The sequence below is a fragment of the Trachurus japonicus genome, chromosome 6, assembly GCF_045865225.1.
Source record: "Trachurus japonicus isolate A0001 chromosome 6, Traja_1.0".
Lineage (NCBI taxonomy): Eukaryota > Metazoa > Chordata > Actinopteri > Carangiformes > Carangidae > Trachurus > Trachurus japonicus.
Window position 1 is genome coordinate 29,680,818 of NC_140912.1, and position 24,574 is coordinate 29,705,391.

General features: G+C 41.8%; 1 protein-coding gene across 1 annotated transcript; it reads right to left on the reverse strand.

The window, feature by feature from the left end:
- Window positions 1–11,666: 11,666 nt before the first annotated feature.
- cav1 (caveolin 1) lies at window positions 11,667–24,418 on the reverse strand. Its single transcript, XM_085780169.1, has 3 exons — window positions 24,187–24,418; window positions 23,028–23,195; window positions 11,667–12,239 (listed from the first exon to the last, which is right to left on the reverse strand). Exons 1-3 carry the CDS (start codon window positions 24,220–24,222, stop codon window positions 11,898–11,900), a joined length of 546 nt encoding a protein of 181 aa, XP_085636295.1. The 5' UTR covers window positions 24,223–24,418; the 3' UTR covers window positions 11,667–11,897.
- Between the last annotated feature and the right edge of the window lie 156 nt (window positions 24,419–24,574).

Sequence of the window (24,574 nt, forward strand, 5' to 3'; positions counted from 1 at the left end):
AACATGACGACCGGAGACAGGCGACCTGACCGAGCCGGACTCATCTCATGAACCGCTGGCTCCACACGTTCACAATCACTTCATTTACCATTGGCTCCATTTCTCCACATTTCCTCCCTCTTTTCTAACTTTCACTTTGTAATTCTTTCCTTTAGCTTTAGCTTTAGCAGCAGCTCAAACTAACTAGGCTACATGCTCACAACAGCAAGCTGTGTATCAAACGGCAGAGAGACAAGCCGCTTATTTCTACCGTGTGATATCAAGGAAATATGACCATAATAACCGATAATAGAAAACAATCTTTTTCTTTTTGCGATCTTGTTTCATTTCCCAGCCGTAGCTGCAGCTCAGTGGAAGCTTAACTGGCAACCCGGAGTCTGAAATGCCACTGACGCCGTGATTGGGAGAGAGCGCTGGGTGGCGACACATGCCAACACATAAATTCAAAACATAAACAAATATTTTTTTATGTGAATATTCTGGCTGTACTATTGCGAGTTCAGTATGTTACTGTATATGAACATTATTCCTGAGTCTCTGTGACATATTAGGAGGATTTTACGACTATTTGCTTTTGATTTCTTACATACTGTTCCTTTAAATACAATAAAATGAAAAGGTTAACTTTATGCCTCTGGGGTTTTTTAGTAAATTATATTCTTTAAAGGGATAGTTCACCCAAAATTGAAATTGCACTCATTATCTACTCACCCTCATGTCGACTAAGGGCTGTGAGAAGTTTCAGAGTCCTCCGTGGCTTCTCTGAGTTACAGGGGGTCTCGGCATAGCAGTGCATGTCCATTATAACGGATGCAAATGGATACCAACTGTCTTCGTAACAAAAAGACACACCAAAAAACATCCAAATACCTCCATGCTGCTTGTATGTAATGTCCGTCTTGTATTGAAGCCCCAAAATGCGAAATTGTCCCAAAAAAAATTAAATAGGTCGATATTTCAAGCTTGTTTCGTAGCGGAAGCTTCTCGAAGCTCCTCTTCCCGGTTCGTCAAATTCGAGGAGCTTCCGCTACAAAACAAGCTTAAAATATAGACTTATTTAATTTTTTCGGGACAATTTCGCATTTCAGGGCTTCAATACAAGACGGACATTACATAGGAGCAGCATGGAGGTATTTGGATGTTTTTTGGTGTGTCTTTTTGTTACGAAGACAGTTGGTATCCATTTGCATCCGTTATATGGACATGCACTGCTACGCCGAGACCCCCTGTAACTCAGAGAAGACACGGAGGACTCTGAAACTTCTCCCAGCCCTTAGTCCACATGAGGGTGAGTGGATAATGAGTGAAATTTGAATTTTGGGTGAACTATCCCTTTAATTTAAAAAGTTTCACAGCATTTTTATTAGTTTAGTGCTTTTATTTTGACGGAAAGGCCTGTCTCTCGCCCTGGTTCTGGCAGTCAGTCATTCGATCAGTCAGTCAGTCAGTCAGTCAGCACCAGGCTTCACTGTAAATCACCTCAGATTGAAGCCCGTGAGTAACATAAACACGTAAAAGATGAACAACAGGCTGTTTATGTGAGTCTGGTCTGAACCAGCGTCTTCACAGAAGGTGAATGTGTCTGTTTGACGTGTTTGACAGCAACAAATCAAACCCAATGACTGAGTCTCTGTCTAAATCATCACTATGTGTGTGTGTGTATGTGATGTATGTGAGGTGAGAGGAAACAGCTGCTGGAGGTGTTTCCCTCCAGGTGTTGTGTTATGTCACCTGTGGTCTCTCCACACAGCGTTTCCACTGATGAACAGGACTGAGTCAGGCTGTGAGTGAAGGAGGAGCAGAGACCGCTCGTCATGTTTGTTATTTCATCTGTCTTATCGTTTCTGACTCACGACTACTTTATTGTTTGTGCAGCTACTGAGGAAATGTAAAAAATGTGAATAATGTGTGTTTTTAACCTCGGTATATCCTTTTCTCTCTGTTTTGGACAGTTTGCTAATGGGTATTTTCTTATCTTATTGTTATTTTAGTGATTTTATTGTTATTTCTTCCTCATGTCAATCACTTCAAGCTGCATTTAACGTCATGAAAGGTACTATATTCATCAAGTCTATGATTCCTATTGTTATTATATGTCAAAACGGAAGGAGTGATAAATAAATGTCAGATGACTCTAGATGAGTATGAGTGAAGTTATGTGGACGCCTCTGTGTTTTTACTGTTGTGTTCTTCTGGATCTGAGGCTGCAGGAGCTTCATCTGAGGGTTTTCATCACTGCAGGTGAATCGGGTAAACATTTTAAATAACAGATATCACCATGAAACTTCCCAAGTTTATCACTTATATTAAGACAAATATTTTTTGTATTACAAGTTTTGTCAAATTTTATGTTTAAATATGTTAATGAGACAATATCTAATGAAATATGCGCTAATTTGCATACAGAACAGAAATCTGAAAAATTGATAAAGCCCCTTTCAAAATTCTTGTTTTATTTTGTTGACATATACAGTAGAGTCATAAGTCTTTACAGAGGGGATTTTGGATATCTCTTTTTATCACTCTGTAAATGGCAAAATACTGTCACCAGCCCCCAAAAATCTAATTTCTCCATGTTTTTAGGAACAAAACTTTGTATAAATCAGGCTGTGAATGATATATCAACAATCCCCTCTGTAAAAACCTTCAGAATATAGACAGGAATAAAACTGGAAGGTTTGGTGCCTGTAAGTGCTGCTGAAGTGGAGATTTCTAGCTCTAAGTCTGAGGAAAAACTCATTTTGAGAAAACAGCCTTTAAAGACTTGCACTGCAAAATCCCATAGATTGTTAATGTAAATCGTACTTTTACGATTGGTTGCGGATACGAAGGAGATGACAATTTTTGGAGCCTATATAATTGTTGAGGAGAGAGAGAGCTTTACAAAGAGACCTGACATGACATGGGTCAGACAACAGGCACAGCACAGTATGTCACAGTAGCATGTTAACTTTTGGTGAATTTAGGAGCAATCTACTGACGATAGAAGACAAAATGAAGTAAAATAAAAATCTAATGTGGATTTTCTACCATTTCTTTTGACTTTTCTGAAAGAACACATGTTAAGGAAGACAAAAAGCCCCAAATCTTAGAATTCAGTGCATGAAACAACAGTGTTTTTGCCTGTAGTGTCTGGAAAACTAAATGCCACAGTGATAATGGGCCTCTGGTATTCTGGCAGCAGCAGCAGCGAGGGTGAAATCTCTTTCCTGCCCTCGAACACTCAGCCAAAACAAAACAACCTTTTCCTCATCCTGCAGCACTGAGATGAACCTCTGACTGTGAATCAGGGTCTCTGGTTATTGTTCAACTGTCTGTAAATGAGCGCATCCACTGTCGGCCATCTGCATTTCTAACCTTATTCCACTAGAGGGAGCTGTCGTATTGTAAAAGTTGAGTTCAGCATCTGATCTTAGATTTCACAGTAACAGGACAAGTTATTGTGGATTCACCATTATCCTCATTAATGTGCTTTTTTTAAAAAAAATTCCAGAGCAATTGAGCATCATCTCAGCTTTAGACTTAAAAATACACATGTCCAGACTCAGATTTTCATATTTAAGGCCAGTTTAATGTTCAACCTGACCTGGATGCCCGTGGACTGGTAGGAAAATGCAGAGATCATGCAAATCTGCAACATAACAATGGTCAAAGCCTGGACTTCATGTTTGTTCTTCATGCAAATCACAGTTTACATGTTCCCAGAAGTCCCAGTTAAAATCACCAGCTCCGAGGTCAACGGCTGCACATGAGAGTTTCAACCTGTGCAGGAAATTGTTAAAAAAAAAAACATGCAGAAGTTGTTAACTCAAGACAAAGAGACCTTTCCCTGGACATGGAGATGATACGAGGAGACAGACCAGGACTTCTCAGCACGTCTCCACCACCACACAGAGGAGCATTGAGCCTTTAACAACCATTAGCTCACTGTCCAACGCTGTCATTGCCCCTGAAGGTAACACAGTCGTCTCTGTGTTCTCTCGTCCTCCTGTTATGTCGGCGCTGGAAAGTTTTTTCTCCTCTGGAGCAAAAACACAAGGAGGTTGGACTCTGTTAGGACCTTCTGCTGCGTCCTGTGATGATGCTCGAGTGGTTTTACCAACAGGTTTTTACATTAACCTGTTTCTTTTGCACTTGAAGACACTGTGCAGAAGAAGTCCAAGTCTACAAGTCGATTTTAAACCCCTTAACATCCACTTGCCCATTGGCGGGAGCATTAAAGGGACAACGAGGAGTTTCTATTTGGTTATAAAAAAGTCTCACGTTAATGTGGATGAATCTCCGCTACCCACACTTGTTAATGGGCCCATTTTCGATAAATATATTGTTTTGTCTCTATCGTTATTTTGTTATTATTAGTGGTGGCAGAGATGCTGGTCGAGCCGACCAGTGTTTCTTTACTTTCGGTTTCGTGGCGAGTCATGAGAATAACGCAGCTGAATCGCCGTTTATGGTCGGAACTACGACGGTATGTGATCGTCTTCGAACCTCTCACTTTAATTCTTGATGAATGAAAACATGAGTCTGTCTTGCGCCGGTCAAAGAATTTCAGGCTCATAAATGTAGTGTGAAAAGTTACGCTTCGCTTTTCCAAAACTCCTTGTTGTCCCTTTAATTAGAAGAATCATGGTAGTAGACAGCTATTAAAGAGGCCACGCCCCCTCTGTCCATCTTTTTTTATTGATTACTCCTCTACATTTAACCAACAATACTCTAATTCCTGTTTTCTTGAATCTCACTGTTGGTACAAAAAGGGGATTGTGAAGATGTACAGTAGCAGCAGCAAAGTCTGACCTTTATGACCTATATAAGGTCAGATCCGTTGGTTGGTGAATTCATGTTGCTGCCGTCATGGTGTACATAGAAGTTTCCATGATGCTGAAGCAACAGGTTGGGAAAGGTCGTTGGTTCCTTTGATTCTCAGTGTGGTTAAAGGTGTACAGAAAAGAAAATTGATTTTGAGCCCATTATGGGTCTTAAAGCAGAAGTAAGCGGAATGTTTGCTCTGCTGTAAGCCGAGGAGAAAACTACAACCTACAACCTTTATCCAATGAGGAGAGAGAACGGCGTAAAGGGGCGGTCCTCTCTGTGTGTGCAGCCAAGGGATGCGCGTGAATGTGGTGACGTAGCGACGAGGGCGGGGACTGCTAACGCCATCCAAAACGACTGGATCGCTTACTTCTGCTTTAACATTAGTGTAATCACTCTCATATCTACTCATATCGACTCATATCTATCAAACTTTGTGCAAAATTCTCTTTTCGAGTAAATCCGGGGTGAAAGTGGGGTAGTTTTTTTCCGCATTGGATAATTCAGGCGCATGAATTATGCGTCACGTTGCTCACGATTCATCAGACAATGATATTGGATCCGTCATCCGTCAATCAAACGTCTGAGGAGACTCGTCCACCACCACCGACACAAACTCTCCCAACTCTCCCAACTCGTCTCTCCACCTCCAGATCCCTGCGGTCCGTCGCTTAGCCTCGCTAGCTAAGTTAGCAAGCTATAACGTAGCAAGCCTACTAGCTAACAGTTAGCTACGTTAGCTAAACACACACACACACATACTGTACACACACCGAGCTCGATCGCGTCTCAAACATTGAATATCCCGCTGCTCGATAACGACCAATCAAATTCGTTTTCCTTACTCGGGTAAACTTGTATAGTCAGAGATAATAAAGAGTCCTTGAACATTGAAGCTCTTGTTCCTCTGCAGCATCTTACCTGAAATTCAAAACCATTTCGCTGAACTACACCAACATTATTTGATGAACACATCACAGAGCAGGCTGACGTCAGGCCCCGTTTTCATCAAAGACTTCTGCTGATCTGATCAAACACATTCTGTCCCCTCTTGGATAAAGTGAACTGTTGTTAATCTTTTTGTTTTTATCTTCAGGTGTTCTGTAAAACCAACCTGGTAAAATGGAAAACTTGTTTTTTAATCTGTTAAAGAGATTTCCTGTAATCTGGGTGATGTTCTGTTCTTGTAATAAGGATCGTCTGAATGAACTTTATATGAACTGATTCAGGTAAATAGTGCCTTCCTTTAATGACTGGTCTCTACAAACATCAGACTCTGTACTTAAAGACAGCAGATGGAATTTGAACTGTTTGTTCAAACATTTGTATATTTGACTTGTTTGGCTCCAATCCAGTGTCCAAACAGGATAGCCTACCTACATAAAAAAGTTCATCAAGTACTGTAGGGGTGTCTTCTTTTTATTGTTTCTAAAATAAGAAGCTCTAACGGCACTAAAACAACACTTCAAGAGGAATTCATCAAAACAGTATTTGTTCCAAGTGGCCAAAGGGAGAGTTAGTCCGCCTGGTACTGTCCTCACTAAAACCTTTATACAATCTAAATGCTTTGTGATTCTTCTCATCTTCTTTGGTGCAGCTGTAGTCGGGGAGCTGCTGAATGTATCCAGTGGCATCGGATCATCGCTATTATATCACAGTGTTCTCCACAAGAGGATAAAAATGTATTTGTTCTTTTGGTTCATCACAATTTGCTGAAGCAGAGGTACAGTCACAATGTTACCAACACTTGAATTATATTCTCTGAGGTTTGGATTATCCATTGAGACCTAAGTTATGCATATTGACCTCATAATTGTGGAGCTATTTTATTTATTTGTTTAGGAACCTCACCTCCAAACACCTTTGGATTTAAAGGGATAGTTCAACATTTAGGCAAATTGGCCCATTGGCATAATCCCTATAGTCATAGCAGTAGGTTCGTTACCTTTAATTGTCGGTGCGAGCCATTTTTAGAATGGCGGAGCAGAGCCGTGAGCTGCTCAGAGCTACGCTACGGAGGCTCATGGGATTTCTTGGTTTCCCTCATCAAATACACAATCCAACAACTCCAAAACGCTCTGGTGGACAAGTTGTGACCTGCACATTCACCACGCTGTGAGATAATAACAGAACGTTACTAGACAGAGTTGTTTTAGAGGTAAATTCATGCAAAACCACTGGTGCGGATTCCTGTCAGGAGCAGTTTTTCAGCAAGCAGTCTCTGCATTTACCTCTAAAACAACTCTGTCTGGTAACGTTCTGTTATTATCTCATAGCGTGGTGAATGTGCAGGTCACAACTTGTCCACCAGAGCGTTGTGGAGTTGTTGGATTGTGTATTTGATGAGTTTGATGAGGGAAACCAAGAAATCCCATGAGCCTCCGTAGCGTAGCTCTGAGCAGCTCACGGCTCTGCTCCGCCGTTCTAAAAATAGCTTGCACCGACAATTAAATGTAACGAACCTATGACTATAGGGATTATTGCAATGGGCCACTTTACCAAAATGTTGAACTATCCCTTTAACCAGTCTCACCATCAGTGGGTTTCCAGACTCTTTAGACCTTTGTGGTTGAGAGAGACTGAACCCTGTCCGGCTGAATAACGAGACTCATTGTTGTTTCTCATTCCTCACCATAGGGGAAAGGTTGTTTTTGCCACCACACCTGACTTTTTAGTTCTTGTTTGTACTTTTGTTTTTCTTCAGATTTTATTTGAGATGTTTCATTGGCTTGGCTCGCCTCCTCACCTTGTGGGGAACTTCTCTGGCTGTCTTGTCTTGATTCAGGATCTTTCTCTAACTTGTTCATGGTCGTCCTTCCTCTGGTAATGATAATCTTTCTTCTCTATCATTTAGCAAAAATATGGACTGGGATTGACACATTGTAGTATTTTAAGGGTTCAAAAAAGTTCACAAATCTATCATCAAGGAGGTTCCTAATCCTAAAAACCCTTGTGCTCTTTGCTTTTCCTGCACAATGCAACTACATCAACATAAATAAAAACACTGATTTGCAAATTTAATTATACATGTTTCCTATTTTGTTGTTGTTGAAGATCCTCTTTAATGTGCAGCACATGGAATATATTGTATTTTTTTGAAGGAATCTTTGAACAGTCTGGAAAAACACATTATTAACACAGACAGAGACCTTCACGCTGGTACACAAATATATTTCAGGCTGTGTGGAGTATACTTTCAAGTTTACGACAACACTTTGAAGATGGCTGTTTCCTCTTTGACACAACAATGTCCCTGCACACAAAGAGATGAGAAATGTCCCAGTTCACTGTGGAAAAAGCTGCTGTAATGAACTGGGACACAGACTCACTAATGATCTTCAGAGCAGATCAGGTTTTCAAAAACTTGTGGAGAACTTTTCCAGAAGATGAAGAGAAACTTTTAGTTCTGGACTGACATGAAGTTGTCCGTAACTACACCAAAGCTGTCAGTAAATCCTTTTTCTATTGTAGCCTACCTGTTTCCTTGAAACTCACCTTCTAGTGACTGAAACAATAAACCATTGTTGAGTTACAGTTACAGTTTAAAGGATCAGTCTCATTCTCAGAGTCTGGGCTTCATTTCAAACTTTTTGGGTGTAAATTAATTTGAATACAGTCAAGAGACTCACTCGACTCCTCCAGCCTTTTGTGAGCATTACCCAACACTTCTTAGTATTTGTTTCTCCTGTAACCATGGAAATGCTGTGCCAGGCTTGGAAAAACACACACACGCACACCACGCAGGCCTATGAGCAACACTGCAGGCATTAGGGCTACGATCCTGCAGAGGCTACTGCAGGGCATGGCTGCTGGAAATTATATTTCAGCCTCTTTCTCATGTGTCATGTTTTTCTTTCTTTCATTTTTTAAGGGGAGACACTGCAGGTGAATAGGGTAAACAATTTAAATAACAGATATCACCATGAAACTTCCCAAGTTTATCACTTACATTAAGACAAATATTTTTTGTATTACAAGTTTTGTCAAGTGTTATGTTTGAATATGTAAATGAGGCAATATCTGATGAAATATGCGCTAATTTGCATACATCTCCAGAACATAAATCTGAACAATGGATAAAGCCACTTTCAAAATTCTTGTTTTACTTTGTTTACATATTAGAGTCAGAAGTTTTTACACAGAGGATTTTGGATATCTCTTTTTATCACTCTGTAAATGAGAAAATACTGTCACCAGCCCTAAAAAAAATCCAATTTTGCCATGTTTTTAGGAATAAAATGTTGTATAAATCAGGCTGTGAATGATATATCAACAATCCCCTCTGTAAAAACCTTCAGAATATAGACAGGAATAAAACTGGAGGGTTTGGTGTCTGTAAGTGCTGCTGAAGTGGAGATTTCTAACTCAGAGTCTGAGGAAAAACTCATTTTGAGAAAACAGCCTTTAAAGACTTGTACTGTAAAATTCCATAGATTGTTAATGTAAATCCTACTTCTATAATTGGTTGCTGATACAAAGGGAATGACAATTTTTGGAGCCTACATCATTGTTGAGGAGAGAGAGAGCTTTACAATGAGACCTGACATGACATGGGTCATACAACAGGCACAGCACAATATGTCACAGTAGCTGCTAACTTTTGGTGAATGTGGATTTTCTACCATTTCTTTTGACTTTCCTGAAAGAATACATGCTTTTTTATTCCACATGTATCTTCAGCTGGCTTTGTCCCTGCAGCGCACATGAATGAATGAATGAAACCAGTCACCCGGTATCTACTGTGACTCATCATGACATAATTAGATTTAGCTACGACTCAATATCACAAGTAAGAAGGAGAGGAACAGAAAACTCCTTTGTTGATGTCTGACTTTCATCTGGAGTTGCATGCTAGTGGTCATACAGTACAACTGCAAAAAAACATAAACGCAGAAACACTGGATTATATTATTTTCTTTTTTTTTTTAATGTGCACAGCGTTATATTATACAGTAAAAGCAAGGAAGGGGGAAAAAAATCACTTTTTATAAAAATATCACCTTTTTTGAGCTTAAAATACTCATTTCAAGAAACAGGTGCTATGATATTACCTGTGAGAAGACAGCAGGTAGACTGAAGGTGACGGAGTCGAAGCGAGCTTAGTGTCTCTATTAAACACAACCCCACCCCTCCAGTTGGGAGGCGTCGGTTTGATGCATTTCAGCATCGTGTCCACAGTCATGAAGCAGGGCGGCAGAACAAGTTCAAAAAAAGGGGGGAGGGGAGGAGGGTGCAAAATTATGAACAGGTAACAAACAAAAAAAATAATAAAATAAAAACAAGATGCATCCAGAATCACACATTCCACCTCATATTTTCATTTTCATTTTTATTCCAATGCATTAACCTGCGTATAAGTACCACAGTGCCCCAAGAAAAATCTCCAAACACACACAAACACACACTCGTAACTGCACGTGTTGGAGTGCAAAAGTGTGCAAAAAGTAACTGTTAGTTAGTACTCGACTACCTTTTGCAAAAAAAATGAGTCCTCTTAGAGAAAAGGAGATTTTCATTAGTTAGCTAATCACTTACAATACTTCCCCAGAGGTTAGTGCACTGGAATGAGGCCGTAGCTTGTGAAGCACAAACAGTCATACAGTACATGTAGGATATCAAAAAAAACAAAAAAACAAAAACACAATAATGGCACTGAAACTATAACCCCCTCCAAAGTTCTTCATTTTCATAGTGTAGAATAAAAAAATTCACTACTACAGAGCTATGATGACGATGCATTCAAATGCAATGAAAAAAAAAAAAAAGTAGAAAACAGTTTCTTTATTGTCAAATTCAGACGCTGACATTCTTTATCACACACTCATGGTGTTGTGACGATGAAGGATGATGAAGGTGAAGGTAAGGTAGTAAAGAAGCGAGCTGTGATGTGAGCTGAGATGCAAATCTACGCTGGCAGGTGTGGCAGCAGCAGCAGCGGCGATGGTGATGATGAGAGTGGACGGCGAGTTTTTATCTTTTTTTTTCTGGCGAGCCGACGCAGGTGCATGCAGGAACAAGGGCAGGTTCAGTGTGTCAGACTGTGCTGAGGGGGGGGGAGTGGGGGAGGAAAGAGAGGGGGAGGATGGAGTGGGGGGAAGGGTCGGTGTTTTGTTTTTTTTTGTTTTGTTTGGGGGGACGGTGGGGTCAGTGTGGTGCCGCCGTTTTGTTTTTTTTCTGCTGAGTCAGGTAGAATTTGGCAGCCGGCCCTTTGATTATCTCTCTCTCTCTGTGTGTCGGCTTTGCAGCGTCCCACCGACCCGCCCGCCCGGCCCCACAGACTCCAAAAAAAAACAAAACAACAACAAACACAACGCTCTTCACATGAATCAGTCAAAGCGATGAACTAACTCTCCACAGAAAGAACAGTAAGAATGGAAGGAGTTAAAGGTTATAGTTCACCCAAAATTCAAATTTCTCTCATTATCTACTCACCCTCATGTCGACTAAGGGCTGGGAGAAGTTTCAGAGTCCTTCGTTCCTTCTCTGAGTTACGGGGGGGGGGGGGGGGTCCGCGCAGCAGTATTTGTCCATATAATGGTTGTCAAATGGATACCAACTTTCTTCGTCCAAAAAGACACACCAAAAAACATCCAAATACCTCCATGCTGCTCATCTGTAATGCCCCTCTTGTATTGAAGCCCCGACATGAGAAATTGAGGACTGACAGCTCTTCGTCGACATGAGGGTGAGTAGATAATGAGTGAAATTTGAATTTTGGGTGAACTATCCCTTTAACACCGTGTGGCGAAAAACTGACAGGAAATAGAAACGGAGCTTGGTCAAAGTGAAGGAATAAAAACAAAAACTATGGAACACAAACAAAACAAAACAACAAAAACCCAGAAGAACCCCCCCTTACCCTCCCCTTCTTGCCCCTTTTGGTTGGGAAGAAACAGTCGGTGGAAAAAGGCGGTGGCCGCGCCCCCTTCACCTCCAAACATCCCCCCGCCCAGCTCTGGAAACGTCTCAACACCTCTTGTTTTCCAGAGGTTCATTTATTTTTCTTCCTCTTCTTCTTCTTCTTGTGCCCTCCTCCCCTCCCCTCTTTCCGTTAATCCTCCTCCTCCATTTTTTTCCTTTTTTCCCCGCTACACCTCCTTGGTCATGCGGATGCGGACGCTGCTGAGGCACTTGCCCATGGCCTCGAACAGCGGGTCGCAGAAGGTGTGCACGCAGATGGAGTAGACGCGGCTGACGCAGTGGATCTCGATCAGGTAGCTCTTGACGCACGGCACCACGGCCCAGATGTGCAGGAAGGACAGGATGGCGAAGAAGATGCCCCAGATCAGCGCCAGGGGGATGCCCACCAGCGCCGTCAGCAGTCGGTAGCACCAGTACTTGGTGACGGTGAAGGTGGTGAAGCTGGCTTTCCACACGCCGTCGAAGCTGTAGGTTCCCGCAGGCTCGGCAATCACGTCCTCAAAGTCCACCTGATGAGGAAGAAGAAGGACAAAATGTTGAAATATATATTGATAAGCTGCTTAATCTAGAGTTTTGGATGTCGGGACAATCAATCAATTTATTTAGGTATTTCAAATTTTATATTATTGTTTATCTGTCTTTATTTCATTTATTTACTTATTTTTATTAAAGCAGAAGTAAGCGATCCTGTGGTTTTGGCTAACTTCCTGTCAGCTGATGGAGTTAGCAGTCCCCGCCCTCGTCCCTACGTCACCACATTCACGCGCATCCCGGGCGCATGACGTCTGTCCGACTACCCATTTCTCCGACCATATATTTCTTTATTTTTGCGTCCATTAGTCCGACCTCCCATTTCTCCGACTTAAGTAGTCCTAACCCTTAACCTTACCCTAAACCTAACCTTAACACTGTAGAATGGGTAGTCGGAGAAATGAGCCGTCGGACTGATGTATGCTCCCCGCGCATCCCTTGGCTGCACACACAGAGAGGACCGCCCCTTTATGCCGTTCTCTCTCCTCATTGGATAAAGGTTGTAGGATACAAGGAAAGTTTTCTCCTCGGCTTACAGCAGAGCAGAGTGACTGACAGACCCGTGTTTCAGACCAAACACTCTATATAAGTGATTGCTGTCGGAAGATGTAACTATTTAAGACTTATATTAACACAAATATTCCGCTTACTTCTGCTTTAACGTCATCCACCCTGTTATCGCCTCGTGTACTTGTACTTTTCTTTTCTTTCCTGACGTCTTTTTTACTTTTTGGGTTAAGGACAGTCATGAGCTACGTCATTCGTCGTTTTTCTTCCTGTTTCGATATCTTTGTGAATACAGAGAGCATTTGTATGTTGTCTTATGTTTTGTTTCGATAAAAATCAATAAAATCAATTTAAAAAAAGGAAAAGAAAAATGTGTTTCTGGTGAGTAAATGTCCTGTAATCGTCTTCTAAAGTCAGAATAACAACCCTGTGAATCTGTGAACTTTGGTACATCATACGTCTTCATATGCAAACATGCGGCAGAAGAAAGTCAGCATTTAATTGCTATTGAGAAACCTTTGATCAATGATGTAAGTTCACCAATAACAGATGTCACAGTAATGTGACCTTGCAGAGTTAAAAAACTGAAATATTAGCAGTAACATAACAAATAACAGAAATTCCTCCAACTTAAAAGAACATGGTTCACACCCAAGTTGGACTTTCCAGTGGGTCTGAGGAGCACTTGAACGCAGCATCATCTATCATCTGGATGAATGTCATGCTGTGCAATGCGACCGCCCAATCAGATTTCAACAATCATACTCTACTGACAGCAGTTATTTGACCCTGTTAGATGGATCAATGAAAGAAAATGAAACCATCAATCATAAATAATTTCTAAGTGTCAGTTTTGAGCCAAATGTTTGGCTCCATTTAAATAGAGTTTAAAAGAAGAAGTTTTAAAGACGTTTTATGACATCATCTAAAAGTGGCCAATTCCTGACGCTAACTCACTTTACTTTATACCACTGGTGTATAAAGGAATAAAGTTTGAAGCCAAACTAATAAAGTTTCTTCTAGACTGGATAGTACTGTGAACATCTGTCTTTATAGCTGATTACCTTAACACCAGCACAACTAAAATACCTATCTGTTATGAGTTAAAACTTATTTAATGTGAAGAAAGTTCTTTACAAAGGTCAAAACTGAACTTGTTTATCTAAATTGAAGGTCAAGTAACATCTTAATCTCTTGGATCACTGGCTCAGGATAATCATATACCCAGGGGGCAAAGCAAAAAAACGGACACGGAGCGTTGTAAAAGGTTTGACACCAGAAATGATATCTAGGAACTTCAAGGATTAAAACCTGGGTGGACAACCCGGTCAACCAGCTGCTGGAAAGATACAGGGGGCTAAAACCCCGTTTTGGGGTCATTTTGCTGGCAAAATGATGTAAATGCAAATATTTAGGTACTACAATGGCATAAATAGTCATACAACTATAACATTTGGCAGAGAGTATCTTGACACATAGGGGGAGGCATGAAAAAAAGATTCTGGGGTTTGTTGCAACTCAATTTTAAGATATCTCCCTCAACATCCCAAAAAAGACCAAAAAAAGTACTGTTCGCCTGACAAATTCTCATGAAAATTATTATTTTTCAGCACTTTATGGAGAATATCTATGCTTAACATGTATATAGAAAATTTCCTTAATTCATAAGCTTCCATTTGAAACCAAGCTAGCCTTTCTATCTCAAAAGCCCCACTTGCTGTGGCCAACGGTCTTCTCTATCTATCTGTTCACTTTGGGGGGACCAGAAATAGAATGGTTTCTGATCATGCCAGTTAACATGCAGTTTTTCACAATAGGTGTTGCATTGTTTGGAGGCAGCCTGTAGCTTTCCAGTAGCTAGTAGAAAGGCTATCTTGGACTCAAATGGAAGCTTATGAATTAAGGAAATTTTCTATATATATGTTAAGCATAGATATTCTCCATAAAGTGCTGAAAAATAATAATTTTCATGAGAATTTGTCAGGCGAACAGTACTTTTTTTGGTCTTTTTTGGGATGTTGAGGGTGATATCTTAAAATTGAGTTGCAACAAACCCCAGAATCTTTTTTTCATGCCTCCCCCTATGTGTCAAGATACTCTCTGCCAAGTTTTATAGTTGTATGACTATTTATGCCATTGTAGTACCTAAATATTTGCATTTACATCATTTCGCCAGCAAAATGACCCCAGAAAGGGGTTTTGGCCCCCTGTAGCTTTCCAGCAGCTAGTTGACCGGGTTGTCCACCCAGGTTTTAATCCTTGAAGTTCCTAGATATCATTTCTGGTGTCAAACCTTTTACAACGCTCCGTGTCCGTTTTTCAAAAAACTGGGATTTTGCCCCCTGGGTAATAGGAGTTTGTGTAACCAAAACATTTCTTGGAATGAAATTCTTTTACGAGATGGTTCGCGGTCCGTGACCTCAAACAGCATGGGAATAAGGGTAAGGGAGGGAGCGAGCTGGGCAGATGGCTCCCTGGTGACGACAAAAGTATGACGGTCACAAGGGACAAATCAGCCTCTGGTTTACAAACAGAAAGCAGAAGGAAGAAGAAACAAGAAGAAACAGAGAGATGATCTGGACAAAAGTGACATCACAGGATGTTGAGTTAAGGACATAATACACCTCTGTAGTTACAAATTAGATTTTCTTCCACATTTCCTCTGTTGCTTTCAAGTATTTTCTGCCAAAAAGGAAACAAACAAACAAACAAAACAGCCGACTGTTGGTGAACGGTCATAATTTGGAAAATAAATTGGAGCGTCCAGTGCAACAGAAAACCCACAGGAGCACAAGCCTCAGATTAGACTAATCATTACAGCTCCTCAAACACCTTCATCCAGCGCCAACAGCTGTTTCACAACAGTCCTGATGTGATACAGATGAAGAAACTCCACGGTCAGTCCTTCAAAATCTGAACTTGCTTGCTATTTGCACACATATATCAGCTGCTTCATGTAAGATCTATCTGTCTGCCCTCGCAGTGACTGGTACGTGCTCTAACCATCCAACATCTGCCCCGCCCTAAATACCCATCAGTGCTCTGGAATCTGTCTCACAACCTGCAAATCATGGTGAGGATTTTAGTCTACAGAGCTGTGGATAGATAGATAGATAGATAGATAGATAGATAGATAGATAGATAGATAGATAGATAGATAGATAGATAGATAGATAGATAGATAGATAGATAGATAGATAGATAGATAGATAGATAGATAGATAGATAGATTTCTATGCAGAAGGACCAGATTAGCCAATAAAACCTTACGAGGACCCTGACGGTGTGGTGATTTAGGAGGACCATGTCATTGATGATAGATAGATAGATAGATAGATAGATAGATAGATAGATAGATAGATAGATAGATAGATAGATAGATAGATAGATAGATAGATAGATAGATAGATAGATAGATAGATAGATAGATAGATAGATAGATAGATAGATAGATAGATAGATAGATTTGATGCAGAAGGACCAGATAAAACCAGTAAAACCTTACGAGGACCCTGATTCTGCAGTGGTTTAGGAGGACCTTGCCATTGATGAATCTTGATAGACAGATAGATAGATAGATAGATAGATAGATAGATAGATAGATAGATAGATAGATAGATAGATAGATAGATAGATAGATAGATAGATAGATAGATAGATAGATAGATAGATAGATAGATAGATAGATAGATAGATAGATAGATAGATCTGGATAAAGAAGGACCAGATAAAACCATATGTGGACACTGAATGTGTGGTTATTTATGAGGATCGTGTCAGTGTTTGATGAATCTAGATAGATAGATGGATGGATGGATGGATGGATGGATGGATATATAGAAAGATTTGGATGGAGAAAGAGCAGATTAGCCAATAAAACCTTACAAGGACCCGAGGACCTTGCCATTGATAAATCTATATACATAGATCAATCTGGATAAAGAAGAACCAGATAAAACCAGTAAAACCTTATGAGGACCCTGACTCTGCAGTGGTTTAGGAGGACCATGTCACTGTTTGATGAATCCAAATAATTATCAGGTTAAATCCGGTTCCTGGAAGCTTTTATGTCTCCTGTTCTAAACACTCGGTGTGTGGCTGAGAGCTTCTTTCTTAGGAAAAAAGAAAGAAAAGAAAATCCTGCGGTGAACAGGAAGTGAATAAACAGGAGGAGGTCAGTGTGATCATCAGTGACCGGTCATCCGGCCACCCACGGAGTTTGTTCGATTGATTGACAAGTGACCTGTGGGACCTTCCTCCTCCTCCTCCTCCTCCTCCTCCTCATTATTATGGTGCACTGACTCCTCCACTGTGTGCACATCAACCTTTAAGGCCTTTAATGGGACGATCACTGTTTAAAGAAATGGAGGCAGCTCACGCTCTGTAAACACAAAGCAGACTCTCCTTCTCTCTCCTTCTCTCTCTCTTGTCGTCTCCACAGGCTTCTGAGCACAGGGTCAATATTTATTTTACAGTTACTTGGAGACTGCGTCTTGTCCAGCACACCGGGGCTGAGAGGCTACAGAAAGCTAACGGCGGCGATACCAATAATTCACGTAGATATTATCCAGTGTCACGCTGCTGAAAGTGAAATGGAAAAGTTAAGTGCTTTACTAGCCTCTGTTTGGAGGACGTGACGCCTACTTATCATAAACTGACTGCTGACACCCAGACACGGCACATTATGGTTTTTAATTTTACTGTCTTAGAATATCAGTCTGTTTCTAATGTGTAACACCATATAGCCACATTAAAATACAGATTATTAAGACTGCAAAACTCTGTATCTTCCGTGCTTCAAGTCAGATTAGAAGATTAGCGCCACTTTCATAAGTGGTTGTTCGATATTAAAGCAGAAGTAAGCGATATTTTTGTGTTAATATAAATCTTAAATAGTTATATCTTCCGACAGCAATCACTTACATAGAGTGTTTGGACCGAAACACGGGTCTGTCAGTCACTCTGCTCTGCTCTGAGCTGAGGAGAAAACTTTCCTCGTATCCTACAAGTTTTATCCAATGAGGAGAGAGAACAGCATGAAGGGCTGTGTGTGCAGCCATAGCCAGTCTGGTGCAGCCAAGGGATGCGCCTGAATGTGGTGACGTAGGGACGAGGGCGGGGGCTACTAACTCCATCGGCTGACAAGACGTTATGGTGCGTTCAAGGCAACCCATAACTCGTGTTTTTCCGACCTGTGAAGTCGTACCAGTTCGATCTGGTACGAGTTCACGGGTCGGAAGTTACGAGTGGCCGTTATAGTGACTTTCACAGGTAAAACAGGTCGGAACAACACAAGTGGGTTGCCTGGAATGCTACAAAGTCGTAAGTTGTGACTTGAAGCTGTAATTTATGGTTTCAAAAGCCTGCCTGGAACGCAGCATTAGCCAAAACGACCGGATCGCTTACTTCTGCTTTAACTCAAATTAGCACAAGAACTAGAAGCACAAATCCAAAAATCTTACATATCAACCAATCAGCATCAACATGTTGATCCTTTTTGTTTAATTTCTGCGTAAATGTGTAAAATCCACAAGTTGGGTTCAACAGTCAATGCAAGACTAGTTCCAGTTTGTATGCTAAGCTACGCTAAACTAAGCTTACGATCTCAGCGCAGCTTTTACGTTAAACATTCAACTTATACAACAATTTATATTCATGTTTAATGCAAAATCAATTGCGTTCATAATGTATGCTATTGCTATATCATTTTAACAAGCCATCTCTTGCACGCTCTCAGTAAACATCATGTTTTCCAGTCCTGGATGTTTTACTTTGGAGGAGAACTCTTCCAACATCCCAGCAGCAGCAGCAGCAGCTTGTAAGTGCAGTTCTTCTGCATAAAGCCTCCCTCTCACAGCACCGACTGGCGGAGCTCACTGCAGCCTTATAATATAAATCTGACTGCAGCCACAAAACCAGTGTGGCGTCCGTTTAATTTTTCCACAGCTACAAATTTTAAAGTGGACCCACTCTGCGCCAGTTTCCAGAACTTTGATTGAGACTAAATGAGAGCCTTCTGCAGAGCGGCACAAACACAACCACAGCAGCACGGTGGAGAGTTTTCAACTTCACTTTGTTACTTCATTTTTTATTTCCAGCTTCTCGGTTTTATGAACACTTGAAAATTGTTTTCTAACATATTATTTTGCTAATTTGCAAAATTGCGGTGATGAAAAAGTCAGAGAATCAGAATCTGCTCTTTGTACTTTTTTTTTTACTGCAGCAGCTGAGTTATCGTCAGAGAGTGGACCTCTGCGGTCATGTCGGAGGTTTGATATGAAACAATAGAGTCTCAGGGTCGGCATGTGACCAGTCGGCAAGGCAACTGTACTATTGAGTAAATAAGACGATGTGCTATTTCCAGAGCTCCATCTTCAGGCTGTCAACTATGCTTGAATAGACAAAGTGGGTCTCCGGAGCAGAAGGTCAGAGTGTGTGCTGCATTAATGGACTCTTTTGTTGCTTCAAGGGTTTTGGTAGTCAGGGGGGAAAATGTTTGCTTTGGTTGAGGGTAGAGATTAAGATGATTGGCAGCACAGACATACGTGACACAGACTAAGGAACGTTTCTCTAACTCAAACAGAAGCTGTTTTCCATCCGGCACGGTTCAATTCAAGTGAGTGTTTGAAGAAGAAATCATTCTCTCATAATAGCAACGTTTGTTTCATAAACGATAGTAAATCTGTGTCTCACTGATCTAAAAGTCATAGTATAAAGATAGATATTTAGATGTGTAAAGGTAGAGGTAAAGGTAGATGTTTGTATTAAAGCTCCATACAGTATAAAGGTAGATGTCCATGTGTAGTGTGATTATAAAGCAGCTCTAGGTTCTATATTAATACTGTGAAAGTATCACAGTCTCAGTCCACAGAGAAATGCACACAGCCTGTATTCAGAAACTGAGCCTTAAAACCAGCCGTTAGGACTTCCTGTCACTTTGTGATGTCACAACAGAGCAGCTCCGCCCACCACCTGGACCAAAAATATCCATCCAACACTAGCAGGATTTGGTTTCTCTGAGTGTTTTATTCTGAAATCTGCTCCATTTTTAATTGAAACAACCCACAAAACAGTCAGCCAATCAGAAGAGAGGCTCAGAGCCTCCTCCTCTCTTCTGATTGGCTGACACCGATCTGTTGTTACCAGAGCTCTATAAATCTATAATTGTGAGCTACACATGCATTGGGAGCTTTTGCTAAATTTGCATGACATTTGAATGGAAACAAATCTCACTGCATTGAGCCTCAGACGTCTAAACTCACTGTGTAGTCGTTTACTCCAGATAAAAAATTGGAATTAGTTTGGGAATTTTCGCACATTAATAAAACCGATAATCAGTAAAAACATCCAGACTGAAGCAGCCAAGTGAAGATGAGCAGTGAACTAATCATCAGGGGAGGGTTTCATTCCTCTCACTTTGACCTCCACGACCTCCTGGCTCTGCTGCCGGAGCTCAAACTTCTCACAACTCCCTCTCAAAAATTTTCTCCAGTGGGGGCATTTTCACTCGCTGACGCTGACTAGCGGGCTGCAGCTCCTCCTCTCTGCTAAATAAAGACCCACGACTTCTCCAAGAGGGGGAAAAAAAAAAATCCCAAAAAAAGGCCTGAGCTCTCTGCGGAGCTGACGCCACATGCATGTCGGTAATGGAACTTGTTTGATGTGGCCAGGTGATTGAGGCCAGCTGCAGCAGCTACAGGAGAACAGCTTGTATTCCTTTGATTGCAAGAATGCAGTGCATGTGTATCTGTGTGTGTGTGTATGTGTGTGCACTCAATGCACAATATTTCCTAATACACACTAATACACACATTTTACGTGTGTGTGTGTGTGTGTGTGTGGTCACGGTGGATTGCAGAATGAGGGATTCCCTCTTGGGCTCGTGCTTTTTTCGTCGGGACACACCAAACACACGCTCCCACTTGGCAGAGCTGCTCCATTGACCTCAGAGCACCTCATAGAGCCACTGTGTACAGTTACACTGTAAAAAACAACAACAAAAATAAACCAACAACAACTACCAACCGCCTCGTTTGTCCTGAAATCCACAGGGAAGCACCGAGATATAAAGAGCTAACTGCAAGTTTAGCTAGTGCTGCATTAGCTCACTGGTTTTGGCAGGAGCTGCGGCCATTGTTGAGTTTACAATGCAGGAGGGTTAGCCCGGACGCTACGGTCACTCAGGTTTAACGACCAGGTCGGGGCGAGCTTCGTAGCTTGTTAACTTCAGAGAAGAAATCGAAAGGCAAAGCAAAAGGTTTTCTTCTTTTGTAAAGGGATTGAATTTAATGCTAGACTTGCAACGTTTCTAGGCTGCTAACGCTAACAACAGCTATGCAGCAATAGGAAAATGTACAAAAAGCTAAAGGACAGTCGGCTTTATGATATGAAATATTCAGACTCTATACACCACGATATAAAACTACTTCATTAAATCATAAAATATATTGAAATTTTTATGTAAAAAGCACATAAAATAAGCATAATAATATAAGCATATGGAATTAGCCTATCATATCCAATGCATTATGATGCAAATTCAAAGATTGTGGGTTTAGCTATGACAATATACTGTATCCTAATGTTTATAATACCTAATGAAAATCGTACAACAGGCTACAGCACTTCCAAATGAACTTTAAATCTCCGACTCTTTCAGTGTTTCTCCAGTTTTTCTCTTGTTTTACATTTTTTTTAACAGTGCAGCCACATGTGATTTCAGATAATTTCAGCAGCAGTCTGTTGAGTTGATTAGAGAGAGAGAGGGGTGGGGGCCGATCATAAAGCTGCAGTCTATTCTGAGACTGGAAGGAGAGTCTGACTCACTGTCACAATGGAGAGGAGAAGAAGAAACCGAGAGGGAGAGAAAGCAGCGAGCAGAGGAAGACAGAGAGAGAGAGAGAGGCAAGAAAAAGGAGAGAAGAACAAACTGAAAAGATGAAAAATAGAAAGCTCAAACTTATCTCCTCATCTGAGTTTCTATAAACTCTGTTTTTAATAAGTTTGTGCACATGTGCAACATGCAAATGTGCACAAATGACTCATGGGAAACAACATTTTGGACAGTTGTGTCTGTTCTCTGTGTTTATTTATTTATTTTGCCCAATAAAGTTTCATTGAGCTGAACTGAACCTTGTGATCGTCAGCAGAACAGTGTTTGTGAAGGAGGGAGGATCTTTCCAATCAACCCCCAATCAATAATGTCAGATACCATTCAGAGAGTGCATGGCAAAGAAGAGCAACACATGGATATTTGCTGCCCTGACGCAACTCCAGGAATGTAGGGAGGAAGGGAGGAAGGGAGGGAGGGAGGGATGGAAGGAAAGGAGGGAGGGAGGGAGGAAAATGGGAGGAAAGAAGAAGGGAGGAGGAGGAGGAGAGATGTGAGGGAGTGGTGAGGGATATCCCCTCAGTCAGACTTAACCAGCTACTTGGGTGTTTCACTGTTTTAACAAGGCAGAGTTCAGGCAATTTCAAAGCGCTCACCTCCCTCCTGCCCCCACGCGGGGAGCAGTTTGACCCCACTCTGATGTGAAGAACCCGCCCCAGCAGGAGGAGGAGGAGGAGGAGGAGGAGGGCTGCCGTGCAGACGCGTCAGGTGGTTTTTCCAGCGCAGCTCTAAACTCTCTCTCTCTCTGCGTTAACTTAAACAAAATAAACACCCGGTATTTATGCTTCTCTCCCTCTCTCTCTCTTATACGGAAAGAATTCAGAAAGGCGTGCGCAGCTCGGACTGTGGGAAACGTGTGTTCCAACAACAGGAAATTCGTAATGTTTCCTCTGTTGGAGCGAGGATGTTCACCTTTCCAAGTCCTGATCCGCTGCTGCTCAGACATTTCACGCGTGTGAAGTGTTTGTTTTGCCCGTTATTGTCTCACTCACTAACCCAAACCAAACCAAACCAAAAAAAGAGAAAGAGCCTCCTTCTGCTATAATCACCGAGGAGTGAAACAACTGGAGCAGCCGCAGCAGACAGAGCGCGGCACTAAAAGAGACTGAATGCGCCTCTGGACGCGCACAGACACGAGCCGCGCTGACAACCACTTTGACAGCTCACAGACTGAGGTTTTTTCTTTTTTCTTTTCTTTTTTTTTTACACAGAGACTGTGAAGCGGCTCCACGCAGGAGAAATAAAGTGCAAACTACAGTAAAGCGCAGCAGGTGCTCCAGTGAGCTCACACTCTCACAACCAGACATGTCACAGCAGCTCAGAGTTATAAACCCCGAGTTTAACAGCAGCCTCTCCAGGTTTGACTCACCTTGACCACGTCGTCGTTTATGTGCTTGGGGTCCCGGTTGACCAGGTCGATCTCTTTGGTGTGGACGTCCTCCATTGTCTTCTCGTTCAGACTGTCGTTGTCCATGTCTTTATTGTTGGGTTTGTATATGTTCCCTTGCTTTCGGATGAACGGCGAGTGCAGAAACTCCTGTCAGGATCCGGAGGAGGCAGAAAAAGAAGAGAAGTGAGCAGGAGGAGGAGGAGGAGGAGGTGGTGGTGGTGGAGGAGGAGGAGGAGGAGGAGGAGGAGGGAGAGTGTGCAGCGCGCGGAGAGGGAGAGGGAGAGAGAGAGTTAGTGAGAGAGCGGAGTTACCAAGCCTTCCCTACGAACAGGGATGGGTTTAAATGAATAGAAAGTGAAGCGCCACACCCCTCGGACCAGCCGCAAGGGGTCCTCACCACCCACACACAGACCCGAGGTCCTGACGTGAAGTTTACTCAACATGGATCCGTGAGCATGGCAACGGGTCCATGCGTAAAAGCGCATATCCCCAAAAAACATAAACCAATCTTCTCCATCGTTCCCTTTATTGATATAAGAACTTATTTATGACGTTTTATGAACAATTAAAGTTCATCATAAAGATTCATGTTCTGATTTGTGAATATATGTTTCTGTTAATACATTAAAAAAAGAAGAAAAAAAGGATTTCCGTGTCCATCGCTTTAAAAAGTGCGTGTGCGTAAAGACGCCATCGGTCCCCAGTCACAGGCATATGGCTGCATTAAAGCACGTGTGTTAGAGTAAAAAAAGGTTGTAGTTTGGCACTTTTACGCACGGGAGTGTAAAGTTACAAAAAAAAAAAACGGTGCGTAAAACCCACAATAAACACGCGCGTGTGTGTGAGAGAGAGTGTGTTAATGTATAGCAGCAGGTAAACGCTCACACCGTCATGTTAGCGCGAGCTGATGGTTCTTCACATTCCCTCACTTTGGTGTGGGAGATGCGTTCATGACCAGGTGCCAGAAAAAACAAACCAAAACCAAAACAATCCCCCTCGTGAGTCTAAATAATGAGCGAGAATAACCAACTCCTTGATGAGGAAATAATCCGCGTCTGCTACAAGGATTGGCAGAGAAAGCGAAAGAGAGAGGCATAGAGGTAGATAGAGAGAGGGAGAGGGTGATACTGTACTGTACCTCCTCTGTGTCTCCGTCCTTCAGTCCTCCTGTCATGCTGTTCCTCAGGTTTGAACAGACAAGTCGCGGTGAAACAAGACAAGAAGACAATATAGGAAACCGTGTGGGAGGCGTGGAGGCAAAAAAAAAAGAAAAAGAAACTGAGTGGACGGACCGGGGCTCCTCTCGCTCTCCCTCTTCCTCTCCCTCTCTCTCTTTCAGGGACCTGCAGTCGTTTAATTCCTGCCCTTTTTTTTTCGCCGCTGCCCGGACGTGAGCGGAATTTTATTTAATGCCAGCTAGAGCGAAGTGAAGTGGAGTGAAGTGAAGAGAAGAGAAGAGAAAAGGGGGAAACCTCCCGGTGTTTCCTCTGGTGGAGCCTCCAGTCACCTGTCTGTCTGTGGGCTGA

Excerpts from the sequence above, each read along its gene's own strand:
- cav1 (XM_085780169.1), bottom strand. The coding sequence starts at position 24,222 with ATGACAGGAGGACTGAAGGACGGAGACACAGAGGAG. Across the intron at positions 23,196-24,186 it reads AGGACGGAGACACAGAGGAG|GAGTTTCTGCACTCGCCGTT; the intron begins GTACAGTACAGT and ends GGATCCTGACAG. Across the intron at positions 12,240-23,027 it reads TAAACGACGACGTGGTCAAG|GTGGACTTTGAGGACGTGAT; the intron begins GTGAGTCAAACC and ends CTTCCTCATCAG.